General features: G+C 42.2%; 1 protein-coding gene and 1 non-coding gene across 2 annotated transcripts in view; both read right to left on the minus strand.

Annotated features, from left to right (window-relative positions):
• Positions 1 to 24,564, minus strand: part of LOC103181103 (piezo-type mechanosensitive ion channel component 2) — a 196,219-nt gene extending 171,655 nt beyond the window's left edge. Inside the window, 3 exon segments of the mRNA XM_042331691.1 lie at positions 12,112 to 12,207; positions 18,507 to 18,537; positions 24,541 to 24,564. Coding sequence (XP_042187625.1) covers positions 12,112 to 12,207; positions 18,507 to 18,537; positions 24,541 to 24,564 — 151 coding nt within the window.
• On the minus strand, positions 16,664 to 16,736 carry trnap-cgg. The gene has a single exon. It is a non-coding gene; the product is annotated as a tRNA-Pro (tRNA).
• Positions 24,565 to 27,732: the final 3,168 nt, after the last annotated feature.

A 27,732-nucleotide genomic window follows, 5' to 3' on the forward strand; every position in this document is an offset into this window, starting at 1 on the left:
GTCAGTTTTTGTTTAATGATGAAGTCATTGATCCGAAGAACTTATTGATATAGTGTTTTTCCACACTTATTTTCACTTGTCCACCTAACTAGACATTGTGAGGAAAAAAAAGCACAAATGACTTCTTAAGACTCTCCAGATTGTTCCAATTCATTTTTTTTAAAAAAAGGCTGTGATTCAAGCAAACCTAGAATGAGTTACATTCACTTTGGAATGTAGAGTCCCTGGGCAAAACGTTAGCCAAGTTTTCTTACTCCATACGCCTCTGTTTACCTAGCAGTATGTAAAAACCTGGTTGGTAGTCGATTGGTGAATTGTTTCTCCGGGGGTAATAATTTCTTCAAAATAAATAAACAAGTAAAAATAAAAAAAAGTGGTCACTCAATCCACGACTGTTTGTGGGACACTGCTGTGCGCAATTCGCTGCCGTGTTTCGCCCACAATATATACAGTCAATTTATTTTACAGTGTATTCTGTGAAACGCTTTGAGATGCCTCAAAGACGTGATAAGGCGCCGTATCAAATGCAAAGATTATTATGTTATTATTATATTCTGTGAAGCGCTTCGAGACGTCTCGAAGACATGATAAGGAGCTATATCAAATGCAAAGATTATTATAATGTATTTAGTTGTCAGCCTAGCTCATTTGGTGGCACTCTTACTTCTGAGTCAGAAGATTGTGGGCACAAGACTTTGTACTCCTATAGCCTCAGCCGACACTCCAGAGCAATGCATTGGACAAGAGGTTAAAATCAAGGTCCTGGTCATTCGCTTACTTCATGGCAGTTTGTGGGACATTGGTATGTGCAAATTAGCTGCCACATTCTCCAACAAAAACTACACAGACACTAACCTTTACAGTATTTCCTGTGAAACACTTCCTCCCAACGTAAAAATTGCTATATCCAACGTAAGGATTATTATGATAACGGCTGTCACAAAACCTCAGCTGCCAAGGGCATATCTAAGATTCCATTTACCGGGGGGTAGTAGCAGGAAGATCAACTGGCAAGCCAACTCTAATTAGTTTTTACGATGTGACTCATAGTTTAGTGATTTGCCAGAATCTAATCATGGTGCACTCAGTAAAAATCAATTAAACAACAGGCTTCGGATTTGTTATGCCTCTGTGTAAAATGCTGGAGCATTGAGATCTCAGCAACTTCACCACAATATTTCATGAATGAATGAATGATCAAACAAATGTTTGGTGTCTTTTAACAAACAAGCTGTAGGATCCAAGTTTTATTTTTCTTGCCCAGAGGGCAATTAACAATTGGAACAGATTACCAGGAAGGGTGGTTGAGGCCAGGATACTGGGACTAGTTTAAAAAGTAGCGTGAGGTTTTGACGGGAAGATGGTAGGGTGGGTGTTCTGGAAAACTAAGATCAGATGGGCCGAAGGGCCTTCTTCATCCAAACTTGTTTTGTGACTTGTGAGATGACAGATATGATAACAATAATAATAATAATAGTAATAATCCTTGCATTTGATATAGACTTCTCTCAAAGCGCTTCACAGAATATACTATAATGTGAATTAACTATATTTTGTGGGCGAAACGCGGCAGCCAATTGCGAACATCAGTGTCCCACAAATAGTCGTGGATTGAATAACCAATTTTTTTTAAGGGAGTTGTTATCCCTGGAAAAGCGATCTGCCAATCAACTAGCAACCGGGTTCCTACTTACTGCTAGGTAAACAGAGGCATGTGGAGTAAGGAAACTTGCTCAACGTTTTGCCCTGCCAGGAATCGAACCTGGCACTCTGGCGGACTGACTAGCTTTCTCCTATGCTGTAAATTTCTATGGTGCTGTGGAAACTTGTTTTAACATATCATTCCACAGGACAACACCCCTGACAATGCAACATTCAAGTGCCAGCCTGGTACATGACCTTAAATCCCAACAAGTTGGGGCTGGATCTCACAAGCCTTGTGACCCAGAGACTAGACTGCTAATGTACTGAGCCAGGCTAAGTAACCAAAGCTTTGGATTTTCAACTGTTGCATAAGGTGGTCATAAAACATACAATGAAATTGCCTGTTTTGATGCTCTTCTGATAGAAAAATGTGCGCAGGAGACTTTGTGTGCAAGTAGCACTTCATAAAAGTCCTATTATTATAGGCTAATCCCTGCTCTCAGTGTCGACTCAGATGAAGACAGGAATTATATGTTTCACCTGCTATTATGTATGCCCAGTAACAAGGGTTTTCTGTCACTTAGCCATATGTCATCCATCAAATATTTAGCATGTACTCATTTCTAAAGGCTTTTAAAGCCAAAGCAAACATCACATTTGGGAAAGAGAGTGGGGCTTGAAGCTCCCCTGTGACTGACATGAAAGCCCCTGGCTCTTACTAAATATTTCAGTCTGTCTATCAGTCAAAATGACAGAAGAAACACCCAATGTGCCACAAGCACAAATTAGTGTATCCATTTATTGTGTGTGTTTGTGTAAGTGGGGTGGGGGCGATGTTAGTGGCTGAATGTTACGGTGTGTTGTTCGAGAACAGCGTAAGGTTATTGCAATCAGTCACAAATGCTTTATGGTCTTCAGGTAAAAGAAAGAAAATGCAGAGATTAAAACGACACTGTCAGCGATGATGCAAAAAAAACACTATTAACTATTTGTAGCTCGGTACAAATATTACTTCTGAGGTCCCAAAGAGCCCATGGTTGAAAACTTCAGACCACTATCTGAAAGTTTCAGATTGCACAGGATTTTAGGGGGGAAAAAGTCTTAAATTCAGTCTTAATGTGTACAACAACAACACAACAACAACAACAAACAACAACATTACATTTATAGAGTGCCTTTCACGTTGGGAGGACGTTTCAAAGCGCTGAACAGTCAGATGTCAGGGCCCGGGTGGTACAGTGGTGAGGGAAGGCAGAGAGGTGGGAGGGAGACCAAAGGCACGGTCGAAGAGAAGGGTCTTGAGACTAGCCTTGAAGGAGGCAAGGGAGGAAGCGAGGTGAAGGGACCATTGGATGGAGTTCCAGAGTGTGGGGGCAGAGAGGCTGAAAGCCCGGCCACCGATGGTAGGGAGGATCGGGCGGGAGACATGGAGCAGGCCGGAGCCCGTTGAACGGAGGGAGCGGGCAGGTTGGTAGGGAGTCAGCAGGTCAGAGAGGTAGGAGGGGGCAAGGCCAAGGATGGCCTTAAAGGTGAGGACGAGGATCTTGAACTCAATCCTCTGGGGGAGGGGGAGTCAGTGAAGTTGGGCGAGGGTGGGAGTGATGGGGTCACGGAGCCTGGTGCGTGAGAGTACACGAGCTGCAGAGTTTTGGATGATCTGCAGCTTATGAAGGGAAGAGTTGGGAAGGCCGATGAGGAGGGAGTTCCTGTGAGGTGATGAATGCGTGGGTGAGGGTTTCAGCAGCCTGAGGGGTGAGGCAGTGGCGGAGTCTGGCAATGTTGCAGAGGTGGTGGTAGGCAGTGCCGGTCATGGTGCGGATGTGGGGGAGAAAGGACAGTTCAGGGTTAAACAAGACACCCAGATTCCTGACTGGCTTAGTGAGGTTGAGTGTGTAGCCATGGAGGCTGATGCTGCCAGTGCCTGAGGTGCGGAGGCACTGGCGCGAGCCAATCAGGAGGGCCTCGGTCTTGCTGATGTTGAGTTGGAGAAAGTTGATACACTTGATTTCCGCATTTGTGTGCGTGTGTGTATTTTATTTTTTAAAAAAAGACAATGTTCTTAAAACTAACACGATGGACATTTTTAACCCTCTGATTTCAGTCCGTATATTGTAAGAATCTTTTAATACCACGTGTGCTCGGCTATATCACTTTCCACTTCTGACGCCCGAAATCGTGCATTTTAACCTGGTCTGTATTCAGTGTTGATTCAAAGCTGGTTTCTGCAGCTCCTATCAAAGCAAACAGCTTCAAATTAAGACCAAATTTAGACTAAAATACTAATGTAAATGTTTAAGGCAAAATGGTTGTTAAGGCCAAGACCAAGTGGAATTTCAGACTCCTGTTTTCCTGAAGCACTTAAATCATTTATTAATATACATTGATATCTGATGCATAGTTTATGGACCCCAGTCCCTGCCTGCCTGCCCCCTGTCACCAATAGCAAATACATATAAGTCAATTGCTTTACAAGACTCCAAAGAATACTATTATTGTGCAGGTACTAAAGGCAGTCCTGTGAAGCCAATTGAATAACATCTATTTTTAGGTCTGGAAATAATTTGACGGTAACTGAACTTTTTTTTTCCACTTTAGGTTAAGGTGCAGCATTACTGAGAAAACACACCCATAAAGACTGGATACTTAGGCAACACACATAATAATAAGCATAATCCTTGCATTTGATGTAGCGCTTTTTACATCTTCAAGACATCTCAAAGCTCTTCACAGAATATACAGTAAAGTGAGTTGACGGTATATTTGTGGGCGAAACGCGGCAGCCAATTGCACACAGCAGTGTCCCACAAACAGTCGTGGATTGAAGTGACCAATTTATTATCGGTTTTTTTTCTTGAGGGATTATTATTAGGCGTGTGGAGTTAGGAAACTTGCCCAAGGTTTCAGCCTGCCAAGAATCGAACCCAGCTCAGGACTCCACATTTCTGATGGAAAGGACCACCTATGGCTAGCTGGTCCAGTATTCCACCTAGCCTTAACCCTCACAAACTATTTTGCCTTAAAAATTTAAGAGCGCACAGAATCATGGAAAAAATCTTAAATCAGAAGCCGGTTTATTTTTAATGACCACTGTAAAAACAACCTCTGAATTAAGACCTCATCACGGGAACTTTACACAATCCTGTGTGCTTTTAATTGTTAAAGGACAAAACTTGTTTCACAGGCAAAGACAAGGTGGAATTTCTTTCATCCTGCATTCATTTTGCCCACAATATATACAGACAATTCATTTTATTCTGTATATTCTGTGAAGTGATTTGAGATGTATCGAAGACATGATAAGGCACTATATCAAATGCAAGGTTTATTATTATTATATATAGTTAGTAGAGTTCCTTTTTTTTGGTTAGCCGGGTGTTTGACACATGCAAAACCCAACGCCGTGTTTAAGAGTATCCAAACGAACCTGAGAGTTCCATGCATCTCACCTACATGTGGAAATTCCTGTGGTTGGGTTGGGACACATATGAAACACACTCAATGGGATGTAATGGTGGGTGCCCCCTAGTGTGGAACCATGGCTGTGCGCAAGTCAAGAGGGGACTTTGATGGTATTGATTGGAAGATACAAAGATTAGAAAAAAGACACACACACACAGTTTCCATATCCGCATCTGGGCTGGTTCAGATTATTGTGAGTATCAAATTCTCTACTTTACTATTGTACTCCTTGCGTCAGCCTGGCTCAGTTGGTTACACTCTGGCCTTACACTCATGCAGTCTAGGATGACGCTCCAGTGGTGTGCTAGGAATCTGCTGCATTGGTGGAAATGTTATCCTTGAATGAGATGATAATGTGCTATATCAAGTGCAAGATTAGATGCTATTATATTAAACTATAGTCCTGTCTGCCTGTTCAGGTGGACTTTAAAGATCCTGTGGCACTACTTGGAAAGATAAGGGAGTTTCTTATACCTTCAGTGAAGTGTTTGGAGATGTCCTCCTGACATGAAAGAGTATCAAATGCGAAGAGTTTTATTATTATTGCTATTAATATTGTTGTTATTATTATTATTGTTATTGTTATTATTATTATTATCTAGTCTGGATACCTTGTCAACACATATTTCTGATACAAAATCAGGAATTCTAATGCCTATTCACTACTTTTAAAAAATCTGATTCCTGAGGTAAGTGCAGCAATTCTTAGTGAATGAAGTGTCCATTTGTTAACATTCAACGTTTACGTTATGTGCATTTTGCACTCTTCCGGCCTGGACGTTCCTGGAGCCCAGCTCGAGCTGATGAATTTGAGCAGTGTTGCAGTGTGGATTCGAGTCAGATGAGAAGCAGATTGTGACTGCCAAAACTGCGTTCACTGAAAATCCTACACAGCTGTCAATGAGAGAACGTTTTCACTTCCTCTCCCAACTCTGGACTTGAACCAGAGGTAAAAACGTATGACTGAGCCGATTGTCCAAATCAATTGCTGTGCCCAGCTTCACTGAATAACTTTAAAGTTAATTGTAACCCTAAAAGAGTTGCCAGTATCACTAACGAAAAAAATTGGGTTTGATGTATTCCAATTAGGCATAGATTGCTGTCATACTTTCTGACCACGTCGGTACTTAATGTCTTAGTGTGTGAATTACACTGGATGCCTGCACGGATTGTGGGCATATTTTGTAACACTTTCTCGACTGAATATTGTATTAATGCATTTAGAGGAACAACCGTCTCATGCAACTAAGGGGCCCAGCCCCTCTGCCAGCGGCTTAACAAGTGGCATGTTTGCATTTCACTCCGTGGTTCGGGCCAAAAGATCGATTTGTGGAAACGTGCTTTCAAACTGTAGCCTGGGGAAAGAAAATAAGTATCGGGAAAAACACTGCGTGAGCCCCATGCGTGTTGTGTGCGTTTGTACACACTATTTCATACAGCGGTAAAATGTGGCATCGTGACTGCAGTTTCTCGACAGCGAGCTCACCGTGTGCGTGAGTGCACGTGCGTTCGTTTAGGCATGGGTGTGAACTCCTAAAATAATAAAAATAAGCCTTGCATTTGATAAAGCACCCTATCAAATCGTTGAGAAGTCTCAAAGCACTTCACAGGATTTTTCTGTAAAGTGGAGTGACAGTGTTTGTATAGGTGAACATAGCACCCAATTTTGCACACAGCAATGTCCCACAAATTGCCATGAAGTAAATGACCAATTTTTACTTGAGGGATTGCTGGCCAGAAAACTGGGAGAGCAGGAAAATGTGGTGTCCCGATTGCAGTAACTAAGGAACCCGATTGTTGGTTGATTGACGGATCGCTTTCCGGGGGTAAAAATCCCTTTAAAAAAAATAATAATTTGGTCATTCAATCTACGACTGTTTGTGGGGGTACTGCTGTGTGCAATTGGCTGCTGGGTTTTGACCACAAAATATACAGTCAATCCACTTTACAGTATATTCCGTAAAGGGCACTGAGTCGTATTATTATGGGATTATTATTATTGGTTTGGCAAGAGGAAAAAAGCAGTCATGCGCTTTTTGTTTTTGTGCCTGTTGCAAAGTCTGTAAAACTGTGACGCATCTCCATTTGCTGCCAACTAAAATGCTTTATTTATCCCCATTTTCAAAACACAACATTCACCAAAATCAATGGCTGGGAACAAAACAGAATCCGTATTAATAATTTTTCCCAGCCGTCATTTTGTTTTCTGGACCAGCCTTTGATTCAGTCAGAAATAGGAATCGATTCCTCTAACATGCCTTTGAGTACAGTATGTACAAAATTACACCCTGTATCAAATCAATAAACCCCAGATAGTGCTATTAAAGTCATTCAAATTGGCAGTACGTCCAAGCTCACTATTACATCACAGGCAACAATATAATGAGGAACCACAATGCAGTTTGACCCTGTTATACCCCTAGTCTGATTTATAAATTGTGGACCTATAATACACCAGACGTGTGATACAGTTCTAGTTTAGTGAAATAGAATTGGCCAATGGTGCACTTTTGGATGATCAGGTTACCTGACGTCACTTCCAGTAAGATGGCCAGTTATTGCCGATAATAATAACCCTTGAATTTTACATTTCATTTGCTATAGCACCTTAGTACGTCTTTGAGACGTCTCAAAGTGCTTCGCATTGTATACTGTAATTATATTATGTCCTCCCTCCACAGGCTGCAGATAATCCAGGGAGAGGGACTAGTGTTTGTTTGTGTTTCATGGACACATTATATGCAGGGGTCCAATTTTATGGACCCAGAACTTTGCTTTATAATGGAGTCAGACTGCAAACAGCTCCAGTGGAGACCTAGCTGATCACAGACATGACAGAATGGGCTCTAACTTGTGATTAAGAATATCTAAACCAGACTAAGAGTTCCATTTTGTGTTGAAATTTAAGACCATGCAGAATCTGTGATTGATTTTTTTTTCTGCATTCCAGCTTCCAAATTAAGAGCAATTTTTAAGAATTTTCATAATTCTTAGTGATGTTAAATTTGAAGACAAAACGATCCAATGGTTGAACAGAGCTATAGTCATAAGTATTGTCAGACCTTTCATGTTAAGATTTTTGCCCGTGCCAATACTTTTACAAAAGAATCCTCCCAGATACGTATACATAGCTGAAATGTCAAGCATTTAAATGCATGAGCTCTAAAATCAATGTTATATTGATTGCCTTATTATTGGCGAGCAGCAAATTTCTTGGCAATATTTAGTCAAGAAAACTTTGCAGTAAACAACACCCCTAACCCTGTATTTGCCTGTTCAAAAAATAATTTCCTCAAGAATTCCCACACAATTGCTGCCCACAAGAAAATGATTTCTTCATGGGAATGAAATCCTTCTATTCCGCACCAACCGTCTCCGAAAGGCAAACACCCCTTCCCCTTCCCTCATCAATACCCTCTACAACTGTCCCCTTTCCTCAAACACCACCATCATTTCTACCCCAAATCCTCTGTATACCATTCTCTCCTCCATCCACCTCCACCAGCGTTTCGCTCCAAAATGTCCGCTCCCTCTCTCACGAAGCCCTTACTATCCATGGCTTCTTCCTGGATGAGCAAATTGATATTCTTGGGTTTACAGAAACCTGGTTCTCCCCCAGTGACCCTGTCCCCCTTGTTGAAGCCTCCCCTCCTGGCTACACTTTTCACCACACCCCCTGACCCAACCAACGTGGCGGCGGGGTGGCCCTCATTTCCCAAGCTTCCCTTGGTCTATCCCCCTATTCCTCTGGCTGTTTCTCCTCCTTTGAGCATCTCATCCTCCACCACCCCTCCTCTCTCTCCCTAAAATTCTCTTAGTTTACCGCCCTCCCAAACCTGCTGGTTCCTTCCTCACTGATATCTCTTCTCTCCTCTCATCCCTGTCCCTCTGCACTGAACACCTACTCATAATAGGTGATTTCAACGTCCACCTAAACTCACCTTGCACCACCTGCTGCCTTGACCCTCTCCCCACCCAGCTGCTGGTCATTCAACTCCCCCTTCCCTCCCCCTTACTGGTTGACCAGTCTCTCTTCTTAGGCTCTGTTCCACTCCCCCTGAAAAACCCACCCTCGACCCCTCTAATCTCTCACACTACCGTCCCATCTCCAACCTACCCTTCCTTGCCAAGGTTCTGGAACACATTGTTGCAGGTCAACTTGGGTCACACCTCTTCCTCCCCTCCCTCCTCAAGCCCCTGCAGTCTGGTTTTCGCCCTGACTGCCCACAGCACAGAGACAGCGCTTGTCAAAGTCACAAACGAAGTCCTCTCTATCTGTGACCAGAGCTCTCTCTGCCTCTCCGTCCTCCTGGATCTCTCTGACGCGTTCGACACAGTTGATTGACCACGTCATCCTCCTCCATCGGCTCTCCTCCCTCATCCAACTTAGTGGGACGGTACTCGCATGGTTCGAGTCCCTACTTAACCAACTGCCTCCACTTCATCTCGGCAAATGGTTTCATCTCCCACCCCCGCCCCGTCACCTTTCGGGTACCCCAGTGCTCCATCCTCGGCCCTCTTCTTTTTCTTATCTATATTTCTAATCTCAATGTCATCCTCTGACACGGGGTAAACTTCCACATGTACGCGGATGACACAAAATCTACTTTGCCACCTCCAGCACCAATTCCAGCTCCGCCGATGTTCCATCAGCTTGTCTGGCAGACATCAGGGCCTGGATGAGTGTAAACTTCCTGCAGATGAATGTGGACAAGACGGAAGCCATACTCCATACCGCCATCTCACCAGTTCTGGCCAGGCTCCACTGGCTCCCCATCACTGAATGATTTCAAGATCCTCACACTCGTGTTCAAATCCATTCACTCCCTGGCACCTCCCTACCTCTCCAACCTCCTCACTTGCCTATCCACCACCTGATGCCTCCGCTTGACTGGCACTAACCTCCTACTTGTCCCTCGTACCTCCATTCTCCCATTTGAGGTCACACTTTCAGCCACTATGCCCCGAAGCTCTAGAACACTCTCCTTCAGTTCCTCTGCCTTGCCCCCTCTCTCCCCCTTTTCAAGTCCCACCTGAAAACCTTCCTTTTCAACCTTGCTTATGGTCACTTCCCCCCTCCGGCTCGGAGTCAGAGTCGTAGTCACTGTTAAGCTCCCTGAGACTTATATAGAGCCAGCATGGAGGGCACTATATAAGTGCGAGTTGTTGTAGTTATTGTATTATTCCTCTTCCCACAGTTCTCTGCAGTCTACCAAACAACAGGGGTGAACTAACTCCCTGGTATTTGACATTGGTTTGCTGAGAGAGAACATAAAAAAAATGTACGATTGTTCTGCTGGTTTCCTCTCTGCCCCCACCCCCACCCCCCCACCCACTGCCTCTTCCCTGCCCCCTCCACCCACACCAACACACCAGGGAAACACTTGGCCACCATTCAGCACCTCCTCCCACTGGTCCAACTTTTCCCAACCATCTATGTGCAACGCTAAGCAATGCTATCCCATGTGAATGGCTCTACATATATGCAAGTTGTTGTGTGAAAAAATGTTTTCAGTTGGTACGACTCTCCCCTGTGAATCATAAAGTTGTGGGATGAGCCCCATATCGAGATTTTGAACTCATATAGTCTAGGCTCACAATGCATCCCACAGGCATTACTGAAGGTCCTTCAGATAACATGTTAAACCATGTGGATGTTAAAGATCCTCTGAGACTATTCGTAAAGAAAAGGGAGTTTTCTTTTGGTGTCTTGGCTCACAATGCCCCAAATAAAATTGGTCATTCATTTCACAACTATTTCTCGGACATTGTTGGGTGCAAATTGGGTGTTCATTTACACCTACAATATCCAGTCATTACAAATACAGTAACAATTATTTATTTATACTTATAAATAATGATTATTATTTACAGTAAAGTTATATGAAGTGCTTTGAAACAACCTTCTGATGTTAAAGGCTCTATATCAAAATCAAGGATTATTATTATTTTATAATTAAGGAATACAACTCAAGTTCAAAAGCCTGTCATCAAGACTAAATGCTGTCTTCCTAGGTATTAAACTGGGAGTGTGTGACTGAACCTATTTCTAATTTGACGTATGTCTCTGCAGTCCATAAGACAAATCCATTTTGTCAGCACAATATGCAAGGGTCAAGTCAGAGAAATCCATTCGCTCAGTGCATTTTGGGGGTATTTTACAGCCTCCAAATCTGTGTAAAGAAATCCAATCCATTCTCAAAATACTTCAACTCAATACCTGATTTCAATTTGATTGCAACATCTTTACATAAAGAAGCAAGACAACATTCTAAACTACCACATGATATAATTAAACAGTGAAATGCATTTGATTATAAGATATTTTCAAACAAATATCACAGTTATTTGAAGCTTGTCTTTTCTTCTGGCCTAATGCAAAAAAAAGTTTGTCACCCATCGCTAAAATGGAAAGTAAGATCAATCTATAAGTGTGTGTTTGATTGCCAAAGAACTGAGGCAATATGGAAATTGTGGACAAAGTTTGAATCCAAGATGTAAATTGTGTCAACTTCATTGCCGCTTTTTAATTGCTGCTGAGAATGTTTTAATCCTTGCATTTGATATAGCGCTTTTCACATCGGGAGGACGTCCCAAAGCGCTTCACAGAACACACTGTAAAGTGAATTGACTGTATATTTGTGGGCGAACGCGGCAGCCAATTGCGCACAGCAATGTCCCACAAACAGTCGTAGATTGAAAATGACCAATTTATTATTGTTTTGGGTTTTTGGAGGGATTATTATTAGGCCCTGTGTGGAGTAAGGAAACTTGCCCAAGGTTTCGCCCTCTGCCTGGAATTGAACTCAGGTCTCTCGCTTACAAAGCGAGTGCTCTAACCACTGAGCTACAGGACTCCACTGACTTTACCAATGACTTAAATGTAAAAAAACTGAAGTGTGCACTTATCTTATTATCTTATTCTTCATTTAGTCAATCTTACAATCTATTGTTAAACCTCCCTCGTGTGCCTCAGGATACAAAGTAATGACTTCAAAAGCTGCTTACCTTGCATTGTGTTTCTTGTAGGTTCAGAAAACAGTGGAATCAGGAGGAGGTAAATGAGGTAGACAAATGATAGTCCATTGTACCGGAACAAACATGCTGCAAGAGAGAGGGTAAAACAATTAGCATTTCTGGTCTTGAAGAAATAAATTCCAATTAATTTGCTCTTCTAAAAGGCACTTTGAGCTGCTGAGGAGAACAATATTTGAATCAAGGTTGCAATACACAGGAAAATGAAATTCATCAATAATTACATGACTGCAGCTTTCTGTTAGATCACATGAAGGATGACCATATAGTGTAAGTTACTGAGATCTGAAAAATAATTGAGGCAACAATGTTTACTGCTTGTTGGCATCCCCAACCTCTCCCTCCGTAGGCTGCAGATCATAAATAATAATAATCCTTGCATTTGATATAGCACCTTATCATGTCTTCGAGACGTCTCAAAGCGCTTCAGAGAATATACTGTAAAGTGAACGGACTGTATATTTTGTAGGCGAAATACGGCAGCCAATTGCGCACAGTGTCCCACCAACAGTCGTGGATTTTTTTTCCTTGAGGGATTATTGTCAGGCATGCAGAGTAAGGCAACATGCCCAAGGTTTCGCTCTGTAGGGAATCAAACACATGTCTCTTGCTTGCGAGGCGAGTACTCTAACCACTGTGCTACAGAACTCTGCAGCCCGTGGCCTCTCCCACACTAGGCTCCGTGACCCTATCATCCCCATCCTCACCTGTCTCCACTGGGTTCCCATCACACAGAGGATACAGTTCAAGATCCTGGTCCTCACCTTCAAAGCCCTCCATGGCCTTGCTCCCTTCTACCTCTGCGACCTTCTAACCCCCAACCATCCTGCTTGCTCGCTCCGCTCAGTGGACCTGCTTCATGCCCCCTGCCTTGCCTCCCCCACCATTGGTAGGTGGGCCTTCTACCACTCTACCCCCACCCTCTGGAACTCAATCCAACAGGCCCTCTGCCTCGCCCCCTCCCTTGCCTCCTTCAAGACCTGTCTCAAGACCCTCCTCTTCAATTGTGCCTTCGGTCACCCTCCTTCCCTCGATGACCTCCACCCTTCCCGATCCCAATCTCCAGTTCGGATCGGAAACACTGATTGTCCAGCGCCTTGGGATGTCCTCCTGACGTGAAAGGCACTATACAAATGTAATTTTGTTGTTGTTGTTGTTGTTACCATTTATGCAATCTGTTTTCGGTCAAAAATATATTTGTAATAAATAAGATACAGATACCAAAATTCTTTCATCTTAAGATTTCACCTTAAGAATAACAATGATAAAAAAAAGAAAGAATTTGTATTTTTAGGGTATAGAAATGGCTCAAAGATCGTGATGGGTAATTAAGGTAGAGTGTAGTGGCTGTTTTTGTCAGCAAATTATTTTGTAGGCTTTATTTCTTAATGAAAACTTGGTCTAATACCATTTCAGGGTCTAGAACATCCCAAGGTGTTGTTTTATTCTGTGTATTCACAGGAATTATTAATACTATAAATAATTCCACAACTACAATTCTGGTGGTCTTATTACCAGGGCTTTGTTGTGTAACAACAATAGTCTTTGTTTCAACCACACTTCCTGGCAACCTTTTCAGGTCAGACTCAGCAGGAATCGGAAACAGACTACTAACGTGCGCTTTATTGAATCCTTTCATAATCTTAAACATTTCAACACACTTGACAGTAATTGCAAAACTCTTTAAGACTTATTGACATACAAATGTGCAAATAAATGCAAGACCCCTTTCTTTGCTACTGTTTCAATTAAATTCAACAAAATCGCTCACGCAACACACTGTTGTGATTCACAGCCAGGAAAGGAAATGGCTGCAATTCCCACCAAATATTTAAAATTCTCCATTGAGCACCAAAATAAAGTAAATAAAAATCAACCTTCGCTTGGCTTCATTTTTATATTATGCTAGATTTCTAAATTTCAATGAATTTAATGCATTTTTTTTCTATTTGAGCATTATCTATTCACAAGATCACAAGAGAGGTTGGTATGAAGAAGGCCCATCATTGGAGCTCATTGTTGCAAAATACCCATTGCAATTACTATCCTCTCATTGCAGCATCTAACGGCTTCTCAAACGGTCCAACATGCTGGTCTCAAACAACTTTCCTGGCAAACCCATTCCAGCTGTTAATTACATTTCATGTAAATAATTACTTCCTGGTGTCTGTTCTGAAATTGCCCTTCTCAACCCTGAACCTATGTTTGATGGCTCTGTAGGTTGGAAGTAAGTTGGGGGGGTTTTAGCTAAGACACGAGGAGAAATGCCCATCTCTTTTTAAACAGTTGGCGTGATATCTTTGATGTGCAACTGAACAGGCAGATGGAAACTCGGTTTTAACATCTCATACAAAGGACAGCACATCCAATAGTGCAGCGATCCCCAGTACTGTGTTAAACTGTCAGCCTGGACTGTGAGTTCAAAGTTCTGATGTGGGGCTTCAACCCACAACCTTCTGACTCAGAGGCCAGAACTGAGACAGGCTGACAAAGCTGGTCATTCTCATGTGACTGTATGAATAAATACACTGAGAAAAACTGGTATCCCAGTTAGTGGGACTGGTGAATGACAGCATTAACTCTAACATCCAATTATCCACACTGTTTGCTTCTCCACAATGGAGGCCAGTCTCCATTAATGCAGATAATCAGTTCTTAGGTCACTTCCTTATAGATCAACAACAATTTCAGATGAAAATAGTTTGTTAATTTGAAAGGTACAAACTGAGAAGTGAATCTCTTTATAAAGCCATTGCAACTCTCATTGCAGTTCTCCTGCAACTGTCCTTTGTTCAACGTGTCTCCAGGCATTTCTGTGGCAACACATAATACAAAAGACACACGTTCAATTCAGAACACTTGTCAAACACTGACAAATGCAGAGCAATAATTTAGTGTGCAGCTTAACTTGCTTTAGGGCAAGACATTTGTTTATCAATAATATTACATGACAAAATATAACACAATGACAAATGACGATCTGTTAGACTCAATGACAGAAGCATGTAATTTGCTATGTACACATTGGCTGCCTCGCATAGCTACAAATACACAGTCACTACACTCAACAGTAAATCCTGTGATGCGCTTTGAGACACCCTTCTGACTTGAAAGGTGTTATATAAAACGCAAGGATTATTATTATTAAATAAAAAAGCAAAAGATATTATATCAAATTCACAGATTATTATTATAAAATATTATTTCTGCAAAATATTATTATTACAAAATATTATTATTACAAAATATTATTATTACAAAATATTATTATTACAAAATATTATTACAAAATATTATTATCACAAAATATTAATACGATTATTGTAATAAAAACACAACAACAATAACAACTTGGATTTATATAGTGCCCTCCACGCCGGACGGCGTCTCAGAGCACTTAAAGGTAGCACCTCAAATTTATCGCAACAAAAGAGAAAAGTTACCACCTCTGCTTCAATCTTTTGTTATTGTTCTTGTTGTACAATTAGGGAGCAGCTATGTCAAAAAATCTGTATCCATTGTGTAGGTACTGAATCGGTGTGTGAAAAGTCTGTCTCCTTTTACTTTTTTAACGAAATTGTATAGTGCTTATAATAAGAATAATCCTTGCAATTGATATAGCGCCTTATCACGTCTTTGCAGCCTCTCAAAGCGCTTCACAGAATATACTGCAAAGTAAATTGACTGTATATTTTGGGGCGAAAAGCGGCAGCCAGTTGAGCACAGAAGTGTTGTGGATTGAGTCAGCAAATAATTTTTTTTAAGAAAGTATTACCCCCAGAATGCGATCCACCAATCGACTGGATAAAAGCATACAGAATATTAGGCTTTATAAATCAGGGTATAGAATACAAAAGTCAGGAAGTTATGATGAACCTGTATAAAACACTGGTCATGCCTCAGCTAGAGTACTGTGTTCAGTTCTGGGCACCACACTTTAGGAAGAATGTCAAGCCATTGGAGAGGGTGCAAAGGAGATTTACCAGGATGGTACCAGGAATGAGGGACTTCAGTTATCAGGAGAGGTGAGAGAATCTGGGATTATTCTCCTTGGAGCAGATAAGGCTAAGAGGAGATTTAATAGAAATTTTCAAAATTATGAGGCATTTCCATAGGGTGAACAAAGAGAAACTATTTCCACTGATGGGTTGGTCGATAACCCGAGGACACCAATTTAAAATAGTTGTTAAAAGAAGGAGGGGAGGTAACGAGAATTTTTTTCACAGAGTGAGTTGTTTTGAGCTGGAATGCATTGCCTGAAAGGGTGGTGGAAGCCAATTTGATAACAACTTTTAAGAGAGAAGTAGATCATTATTTGGGGAAGAAAAGTTTGCAAGGCTATGGAGAGAAAGCGGGAGATTGAGATTGAATTGGATAACTCTTTTCAAAGAGCCAGCACAGACACGATGGGCTGAATGGCCTCCCTCTGTGCTGTATAATTCTATGATTCTATGACTATCAACCGGGTTCCTACTAACTGATAGGTAAACAGAAACGTGTAGAGTAAGGAAACTTGCCTAACGTTTCACCCTGCTGGGAATCGAACCCAGGTCCACTCGCTTCCGAGGCGAGTGCTCTAACCACTGAGCTACAGGACTTTACAAATCCTGTCCTGTAGAGTATCGATTAGAGCATTGCTTATAATAATAATAATAATAATAATCCTTGCATTTGATATGGTGCTTTTCACGTCGGGAGGTCATCCCAAAGCGCTTCACAGAACACACTGTAAAGTGAATTGACTGTATATTTGTGGGCGAACGCGGCAGCCAATTGCGCACAGCAATGTCCCACAAACAGTCGTAGATTGAAAATGACCAATTTATTATTGTTTTTGGTTTTGGAGGGATTATTATTAGGTGTGTGGAGTAAGGAAACTTGCCCAAGGTTTCGCCCTGCCAGGAATTGAACTCAGGTCTCTCACTTGCAAAGCGAGTGCTCTAACCACTGAGCTACAGGACTCTAGATCTATCATGTCATATCAGACTCTATCACGTCTAGATGATGTCCCAAAATGCTTGACAATTCTGGCTGGGAATTGGAGCTGGGGGTGTGGGGAGGGGGTGAACGGGAGACGGTTGAATGGACAGACTAAACCCAGAGCCTTCCATTCTTAAGTCATTTTGTGTAGTGTCTAAGAGTGATTTGTTCCCACTCAATTTGGCTCCTGGGTCACCCAGAATGAATATCTTTGTGGGAAATAGGGGGACGGGGGTCGAGGGAAAGTTTCATGTTGTAAGTTCACTAAACAACTGGTGAAACTGCTCCACTGGGAATAATGGAAGTTTGAATGTTACTCAAGAGTGAAGCTTGAACCTGGGGATGTAACCTTCCACTGCTAAAGCTACCGGTCCATAAATTGAGTTTTGTTAAATAAACTTTCAGTGCACCAGCAGTCAAATCAATACGCGCTTATAAGCCTGCAGTCCACAGGAGTTTACATCATATAAAAAATATCTGAACGCTGCAACCTTTTGACCTATTTCGAGAGTAAAAACAGAAACTGCATTATAAATCTTGGAATATTGATATTCTTGGCTTGGCTTGTGATGTGCGTTCAGTCAGATTATGACTAACTACAGAAAATAAAGTTTAGTAAGGAAAACACATCACACATGCAGTCTCCGCTGTGTCAAAACCCAGAGCAGCTACATTTTCTAAATGAAATCTGCCACAGTTTTTCCATAAGTCCAATAAACTCTCATTTTAATCATTGCTATTATATAGTTATTTGCAAAAACAATAGTTGGCATAAATGTAAGATAGCCAGTAGCGGATCTAAAATAGAGTTTAGGTGGAATTTGTTCATGCAGAGGGTGGTGGGAATGTGGAACTCACTGCCGGAAGCTGTGGTTGAAGTAAATAGCATCAACTTATTTAAGAAGAAACTTAATACATACACAAGGGAGAAGGGAATAGAGGGATATCGAAGAGGTGATCAGGGGGTGGCAGCTCATGTAGAGTAAAAAGCCCGGAATGGTCGGCAGCACCTCCAATCAAGCTGAGGGCTTTCCCAATGCTATAGTGGAATGTCAGCCTAGACTTTGAGCTGCACTTCTGATGCGAGGTTTGATCCCACAACCTCACGGAGCCAAGTTAATTAATCTTTATTAATCTTCTATTAATTTAATAGCAAAAGGAAAGCAGATGCAGAGGGGAGAAAAATATTCTCACCCTTGCTGTGCGCGCTCACAACCCAGGACAACTGCAGTTCAAAAACACATCTTGTCCCAGCTCAGGCGTTTGACGTCCACACGCACACATCTGGTGTGCGTCAAGTGATAGAAAACAACAAAATGAGCTTTTGCCACTGCAAGTTGGCACAGGGGGGTGACACTGTGCCATTCATTGAGTGTGGAGATTTGTACACACACTCACACACACACAAAGCACTGTATTCTAGATAACTCATAAACACGACGGGCTATAAAAATATTGCTCCACTGAACAGTGCTTCGAAAGATCAGAGAAGTAGTGAAAGTAAATGTAGAATGTGCTCCCAGTGCCAAGTACTTCATTAAAACACGTCATATTCAACAAGATTCCTTGGAATATGAGGATAAGAAGACTGTCCAGCCACTGAGCCTGTTCTGTCAGTTTATTGATTCTTTAAATCCCATTTCTCCGATTTTTCTCTGTACCCCTTTAACTCACAAACGTAGCAGTGTAGAATTGTGGAATGTTTGCAATATGTCCCATGAAGCGTTTTGGAACACATCTCAATGACGTGATGAGGCGTTAAATCAAATGCAAGAACTATTATTAAATGCTGTACTTCACAGAAACAGGTTGTTCGTCCCATCCAGTTTGCGCTGCTATTTTTCTCTATAATCAATCTATCTAATCTCCGCTCTCCTGTTCAAACCCCATTCCCTTTAATATTCCTGGCCTCTGCGCAGCTGTCCATCTCGCCTTTAAAAGAACCGATGGGCTCTGCCTCACCTAGGGTTTGCTGAGCGGAGAATACCACATTTTATCTGCCCTGTGTCACTGCGTCAATGTAGATCTACTGATGAAAAAGCATCCTTGTTTGCAGTATTGGCATGTTGTTTCTGCCCTCTGCTCATCCCCTCTACTCCACCATCGGCGACTGCACTTTCAGCCACTATGACCCGAAGCTTTGGAACTCTTTCCCCCACTTTGCCCCCAACTTCCCCTCTTTTAGATCGCAAATACCTTCCTCTTCAACTGTGCTTACGGCCAACTCCCTCTCCCCTGGCTCAGCATGGTGCTCTGCCACTGTTAAGTGCTCCGAGACGCTGACCTGCTTGAAGGGCGCTATGTAAAGGCAAGCTGCTGTTGTTGTTGTTGTCACAGCCGGAGCTGTGGCCAGTAATGTCATGTCACTTCATGAAGAAGTTCTGCAAAAGATGTGCAGCATATATATAACAGAAGATCATAAAATCGGTTTGGGAGGCCCTTCAGCTCACCTGATTTCATGCCTCCAGAACAGCCCGCTATTGTTCCCCCTTTACAGCATCAAGATTTCTTTAAAAAAAATGAGTCCAGCATCCTAGCCTCAACCACGTTTGCCAACAAACCAAGCAGTCACTACACTTTACAGTAAACCCTGTGAAGCACTTTAGGTCGTCCTCCCAACATGAAAGACATTATACCAAACATAAAGATTTTATTATTATTATAGCCTGTTACAGCCAATAATCACCCTCAGGGTAAAGAAAAAATTCCTGGTACCTGTCCTGAAATTGTCCTTTACAAAGCTAAACCTACGTCCTGTTCTTCTACTGTCTTGCTGAATCCTAAAATATTGCTCTAGGTTTACTTTATTCAATCAAATTTAAAATCTTCTCTCAAAACTTGTCTAATCATTGCTCAAAGTTTGTCTTATCGCTGGTCAGTGGAAAGTTTTTTTTAAAAAAAGCTATATTTTGAAAAGAAGGAGGGTTAATAAAAGTGAAACAAATGGTAAAAATGTAAAAAAAAGGATTTTTTTCCATGTTCTTTTTTAACCAGCAGTTCCTATGTTTCCTTTGCGTAGCAGTCAACATTTCAAAGTCATCTGAAATTATTGTAACATGAAGCGAATGCCCATTTCAAAGGAATGACTGATGATTTCTGGAAAGGAATTGTCCTGACCTGATCACTGTAAGTGCAGCAACCCGTCAATTAACGTTTATAAAACAAAACACAAGTAGGAAGCATCTGGCACAAGAGTAATGCTGAATGCACTAGGCAATATTCCGTGGAAAACAATTGTCATTGAATTGAGAACTATTGAAGTGAGCATCTATTGCAATTCGAAACCTATTCAAAACTCCAGAACAGAAAGATAAAAGTGAAATGTCCAGAACCAGCACTTCTTTAACAAAGGCTTAAAAAGGTATTTTTAACTAACCCTTCCCACTGAAGCTACCAGCTGTCCCTAACGCAGGCTGACCTGTGCCTCACACTGAATGGAGCAAGCAACAACAACAACAACTTGCATTTATATGGTGCCTCTCACTCAGGGTATAGTGTCCCAGAGCGCTTGACAGTGGCGGAGCATTCATTCCAACAATCTATCTTTATAATTTAAAATAATAATAATCCTTGCATTTGATATAGCGCCTTATCACATCTTCTAGACGTCTCAAAGCACTTCACAGAATATACTGTAAAGTAAATTGACTCTATATTTGTGCGCGAAACACAGCAGCCAATTGCACACAGCAGTGTCCCACAAACAGTCGTGGATTGAGGTGACTAATTTGATTATTATTANTTTTTTCTTGAGGATTATTTTCAGGCGTGTGGAGCAAGGAAACTTGCCCAAGGTTTCGCCCTACCGGTAATTGGACCCAGGTCTCTCGCTTGTGAGGTGAGGGCTCTAACCATTGAGTTACAGGACTCCTGATTTCCATGTGTAGGTGGGATGCATGGAATTCTCAATTTGATTTGGGTACTCTTAAGCACGAGGGTTCCCGCATGTGTTAGACACGTGACTGACAAAAAAGAATCACTAACCAGGACAAAGTTCTGGGAGCTAAGTCATTGGTGAAATTGATTACATTCCTCCATAATGGTAAATTAAACCTAAAGTGACCAACAGCATTAATTAATGAGTAAAGCCGATAAGATGGGTTAGAATCAGACCATGATGACGTCTTGAGCTTTACCTGAAGGGTTAAGTCCGCAGATTGCACTTGCACACAATCCACACACTTGGAAGTACTCAAAAAGAGATGGGAGTTTCTCCCGGCGTCCTGCCCAACAATCCCCCAGATAAAATTGGTCATTCAATTCATTGCCGTTTGTGAGACATTTCTGTGAGCAAATTGGCTGCTGCATTGACCTATAAAATACACAGTCACTACATGTTACAGTAAATCCTGCCGAGAGCTTTGAGATATTGCAATGCCGTGATAAGTTGCTTTATCAAACATAATGATTATTTAAGTATAGGAGCCAGAGGAGGTTATCCAGTCCATTACACATAAGTAATCACATGCTGGACCTCTGCTCAGTGACTTGAATAATTTCTCTCAGGGTTCAAGGGTTTATTTTTCCTTTTCTGATTCCTATGAACCACGTTCACTGTAATTTTTTTGATGTAGAAAAACAATCATGGGCCAGTTTATTGGACAGATGGCAATGCAAAACTGCCAAAAACAGCATGGTTTGTTTTCATTCATTGTACGCTGTGTTGATTGCACAAAAGAGACATGGATTAACAAATCATTTTCACTCCATGTGAGCGCAGGGCACTTGATGGGAGTCCTGTAGCGTAGTGGTTAGAGCGCTTGCCTCGTAAGCGAGAGGACCTGGGTTCAATTCCCCGGCAAGGTAAATCCTTAGGAAAGTTTCCTTACTCCACATGTCTCTGTTTAGTTAGTGGTAAGCAAGAACTCGGTTGTTAGTCGGTTGGCGAATCGCTTTTTCGGGTGTAATAATCCCTTTGAAAATAAATAAACAATTCGGTCACTCAATCCACGACTATTTGTTGGCCACTGCTTGTGCAATTGGCTGCCGTGTTTTGCCCAGTAAAGAGAATACAGTCAATTCACTTCACAGCATATCCTACGAAGCATCTTGGGACATCTTGAAGACGCTCTATATCAAATGCAAGGATTATTATTGTTGATGTACAATCTTTCCCACAGCTAAGAGAGGTCCACGCAACAACAACTTGGATTTATAAAGCACCCAACATGTGGATAGTGTGTTTGAGAGCTATAATACTTTCACATTCCTGTTTTGTCTCCGCAGTCAAGCCAGTGTCTGGAGGCAACACAGCCGGCTTTCCCAACTCGAGAACTAGCAAATCCTGACTCAGCGTCAGACCACCTGCTAGCTTGGTGGTGGGGGGGTACTGTAGGGTACTGTCACTTTTGAGGGGAAAAGCTATCATTATCAAGGGGAAAATCTGATTGTTCCCCTCTCTGTTTACAGGGAAAATCTTCGGAAAAGCATATTTTGCAAGGAAGGAACAGCCCCAGGGAGAGTTGGAAAATGTGCCACTGCCTCCTCTTTCACACCACATATTTGGCTCAACAATATGAAAGTGGCTTCAGGCCAGTGTAACACTCATCTGCTGTGCCAGCTAATACAGCACTGCACCGTTCCACACCATCCACAAGGAGCCCAGGATAGCTTTTGAAAGAGGATTAAACACACTTTAGAAATGGAGAAATAGAAAGCGTGGCAGACCGATTGTACACAAATTGTACAACTGTGTACAAATATCCATGTAGCTGATGACCAATTGTATCTGAGGGATTGATGGCCACGACGCCAGGAGAAATTCCCTTCTCTTTTCCATAGCACATGGGATCTTTAATGTCCACCTGAATAGCACCTTGGTTTAATGTTCCATCTGAAAGGTGGCACCTCCAACAATATAGCGCTCCCTCAGTGTAAAGAGACTGAGACATCACTGGGCGTGATTGTCATTGTTATATATATATCCTGCAAAGATGTTCTCCTGATATGAAAGGTGCTAAATCAAATGTAAGGATTATTATTCTTATTATCATTATTAACATTACTAATAATAATAATCCTTGCATTTGATATAGCGCTTTTCACGTCTTCTAAACGTCTCAAAGCACCTCACAGAATAGACTGTAAAGTGAATTGACTGTATATTTGTGGGCGAAATGCGGCAGCCAATTGCGCACTGCAGTGTCCCACAAACAGTCGTGGATTGAAAATGACCAATTTATTATTTTGTTTTGTTTTGGAGGGATTATTATTAGGCGTGTGGAGTAAGGAAACTTGCCCAAGGTTTCGCCCTGCCTGGAATTGAACCCAGGTGTCTCGCTTGCAAGGCGAGTGCTCTAACCACTGAGCTACAGGACTCCATATTAACTCCTGACCGTGGTGGATTTGGTCCCCAAATAATGAATGCGGGAAAATCAATCCCCCCAATTTAACGTGGGATGAATTTTGGCGATTCAAGAGTGTCAGAAATTTAGCTGAAAGCTACATTTCTGCCTGGTTTCCGATTCCTTGCCTGGCGGAGAATGAATGTTAATTCGCCCAGTAGCACACCTGATGGGAAACCTGCATCCGTCCTCCTGCCCCCCCCACCACCTCCGCACCCACAAGATAACCACAGGCTCCTGTGTTATCGTTCTCTTAATAAACAGAATTGCTGTGCGTAATTGGCTGCCCCGTTTTGCCCACAAAATGTACAGTCAATTCAATTTACAGTATATTCTGTGAAGTGCTTTGAAATGTCTTGAAGACCTGATAAGGTGCTATATCGAATTATATTATATTGCTATATCAAGGATTATTATTATAACATAATTAAGCTATTACAGCTTGTTCAAAACAAACTCATGTCAGCGTACTGGCAGCTGCGCTCAATTTTCACGGTGAGAACCAGCCAGCATGTAGATTCCTATCGCTGAGAAATGAAGCACAAAAAGACACAGCTCGGGGCCTGTGAACAGCTCAAACACCACACACAAAAAAAAGAATCAAGGCAACAAGTAAAATGACGCTTATCTCTTCAATCAGTTTCAATGGGCTCATTCAGAGACTGTTGACACGTGAGGTTTATTTCCTACTGTTCATACTGCAACTTGAAGGCCAAAGTGAAGCGTGTCTGTGACACGAGTCTGAGTTACGCCTGCAGCCATACACGGAACCTCTCCAACAACAACAACTTGCATTTATATAGTGCCCTTCATGCGTGCAGTGTCTCGAAGCGCTTAGCAGTGGCAGAGCTTAATGCCGAGTCGAGAGGAGGGAGGTGGAGACCTGCTAACTCTCCCACCCACTACCCGCTGCCTCCGTTCGACTGGCTCCGGCCTCCTGAACGTTTCTAGTGCCGTCCGTTACATCATCAGTCGCCACGCTTTCAGCCACTATGCCCCAAAACTCTGGAACACTCTTCCTCTATCCCTCTGCCTTGCCCCATCCTTCCCCATCTTCAGATTATGCCTGAAAACCTACCTGTTTGACCGTGTCTGTGGTCATCTTCCCCTTCCCCCGACTCGGCGTCGTGCCCCCTCCACTATCAAACGATTTGGGACTCTGCCCTGTGCGAGGGGCGCTATATAAATGCAGGTTGTTATTGTTGATGTAAGTACGAAGGTGGGCACTTTACCGAAATGCTGCCAAAAGAACGGTGCCACTAACCGTTTGCCAGGTAAGCGTTACCGGTGTTTATTGTTCTGGAGACGGACGCATGCTGGGTTGTTCGGGAAAGTGACTCAGAGACATTTTCTCGCAGATCTGCTTAGGTTGCACGTTAATTCAATCGTTTTGTGAGATATTTCTTCGTCGAGAAAGCTGGCTGATAGGGTTCCTGCATTAATGGCTTGGACCTCCCCCTTCCCCCTACATCTGGGTCTCAGCTCAGACCCTCATATCTATTCAGACCACCACATCCAAGCGATACGGGATGCTACGCGGCAAATGCAAGTTGTTGTTGTTCAACTCGGACCCCCGTATCTGGGGCTCAGCTTTCCACAAAAGAAATGGTTTCTGCTTATCTGATCCCATGCTTCTCAAAAACTCTTACATGTCTTTTCCTTTCCGTCCCTGTCTGAATACTCCATTCAGGTGATGAACTGATAAGATGGAAAATAAACATAAATCTTTTGTTCGGAGTTAATCCTCCCATCGTACGACTCAGCAATCCTGGGCCAAGCGAAGTGTACCACAAGCACAACGGCGCTCAGGCACCAGCGACCTTTAATAAACCATTGTGCCGGACCCCATTAATAAAGTGACCTGCACATAGACTTTTATCAAGTAAAAATAAAATTATTGATATCACGCCATTCACGTCATGAGGATGTCTCAAAGCACTTCACAGGATTCTCAGTAAAGTCTAGGGACTGTGGAATTTTCTAAGCGAACACTACAGCAATTGTGCACAGCAACATCCCACAAACAAGTAGTTGCACAGCACAGAGGAAGACCAGCCTGGACAGATCCACCCACAGATGAGAAGTTAAGGGGCATTTAGAAGAAATACAAATGATTCCTCTGCAAGCTCCTCCTTAATCTCCTGCCCATGTTCTTTCCTCGTCCACCTCTGGCGGTAACTGAGCCTTTAGCCATTATGTCTTGCTCTCTGCAAATCTCGCTCAAAACCCCTTTTTCTTTCTCTCGCACCTTAAAGAGTTTCTTGCCTGCCTGTTTTCCTGTCCCTTTGCTTAGAGCCCCCTGAATTACCCTACTTCCTTTCCTCTCGTTGCATGCCCATTGACACTGTGAAACACATCAAGATGTCTATCATGTATGAAAGGCACTGTGTAAGTTCTTGTTTTTATTATTGTTACTGAAAGGCATCAAGAGTATAAATAATACATGGTAACATTAGGCCACATTATTCACCGAAAATGTCAACTTATTAGATTTTGTATATCTTATCAAAAGGGGCTTCGTGACCCTGTACTTTTAATCTGCAATAACCCTAATTGAATTCTTCAACACTCTTAATTGATGTTGAACTCCAATCTAAATGAATGAACTAGAATTCAACCCAGCTGTTTTTCTTCTGTGCTAAACAACCATCAAGCGGTAAAACTGTGCAATTTTTGTTTTTTTGCGCAAAGCATAAGAACATAAGAACATAAGAATTAGGAGCAGCAGTAGGCCATTCGGCCCCTCTAGCCTGCCCCGCCATTCAATAAGATCATGGCTGATCTATTCCAACTCCACCTACCCGCCTTATCCCCATATCCCCTTAATCCCTTTATCCACAAGAAACCTATCAATTTCAGTCTCGAATATATTCAAGGACTGAGCATCTACAGCCGTTTGGGGTAGAGAATTCCAAAAATTCACTATCCTCTGAATGAAGAAGTTTTTCCTCAACTCTTCCCCCTAAGTTTAAGACTGTGACCCCTGGTTATAGTTTCTCCAACCAGGGGAAAAAGTCTCCCACTATCTATTCTGTCGTGCCCTTTAATAATCTTATAGGTTTCTAAAAGATCACCTCTCATTCTTCTATATTCTAGAGAATATAGGCCTAAATTGCTTAACCTATCCTCATAACTCATCCCCCTCCTCCCTGGTACCAACCTAGTGAATCTACGCTGTACCCCCTCCAAGGCGAGTACATCCTTTCTTAAATAGACCAAAACTGCACTGTAGGTGTGGTCTCACCTGGGCCCTATACAGTTGCAGCACAACTTCCCTACTCTTATATTCTAACCCTTTTGTAACAAATGCCAACATACCGTTAGCCTTCCTAATTGCTTGCTGTACCTGCAAACTAACTTTTTGTGACTGGTCTACAAGGACACTCAAGTCCCTCTGAACGCTAACACTATCTAGTCTCTCCCCTTCTAAAAAATAATCTGCTCTACTGTTTTTGCCACCTAGGTGGATGACTTCACACTTCCCTACATTATACTTCATCTGCCACCTATTTACTCACTCACCTCGCCTATCTATATCTCGTTGCATTATTTTAATGTCATCCTCGGTATTTACTCTCCCTCCTAGTTTAGTGTCATCCGTGAATTTGGATATATTAAGTTTGATGTCCTCATCTAGGTCGTTGATGTAGATTGTAAATAGTTGAGGCCCAAGCACTGATCCTTGTGGCACTCCACTAGTCACATTCCGCCAATCTGAGAAGGACCCTTTTATCCCTACTCTTTGTTTTTTCCCGTTAGCCATTCTTCAATCCATGCTAATATATTCCCCTTAATTCCATAGGCCCTAATCTTGTGGATCAACCTTTTATGCAGCACCTTATCAGATGCCTTTTGGAAATCTAAATATACTACATCCACTGATTCCCCCTCATCTAATCTACTTGATATGCCCTCAAAAAAATCTAAAAGATTTGTTAAGCATGACTTCCCTTTTGCAAAGCCATGTTGACTCTGTCTAATCATATTGTGATCCTCTAAGTATCGCACTACGACATCCTTAATTAAGGATTCTAGAATTTTCCCTACCACCAATGTCAGACTAACTGGTCTATAATTCCCCATCTTTTCTCTCCCACCCTTCTTAAATAGTGGTGTGACGTTTGCGATCTTCCAATCAATGGGAACTATTCCAGAATCCAAAGAATTTTGGAAGATCAGACACAAGGCCTCCACTATCTCATGAGCTACTTCTTTTAAAACCCTAGGATGCAAACCATCAGGTCCAGGGGACTTATCACTTTTTAATGTC

Source organism: Callorhinchus milii, unplaced genomic scaffold (genome assembly GCF_018977255.1).
Source record: "Callorhinchus milii isolate IMCB2004 unplaced genomic scaffold, IMCB_Cmil_1.0 Scaffold2, whole genome shotgun sequence".
In the NCBI taxonomy this organism is placed as follows: domain Eukaryota; kingdom Metazoa; phylum Chordata; class Chondrichthyes; order Chimaeriformes; family Callorhinchidae; genus Callorhinchus; species Callorhinchus milii.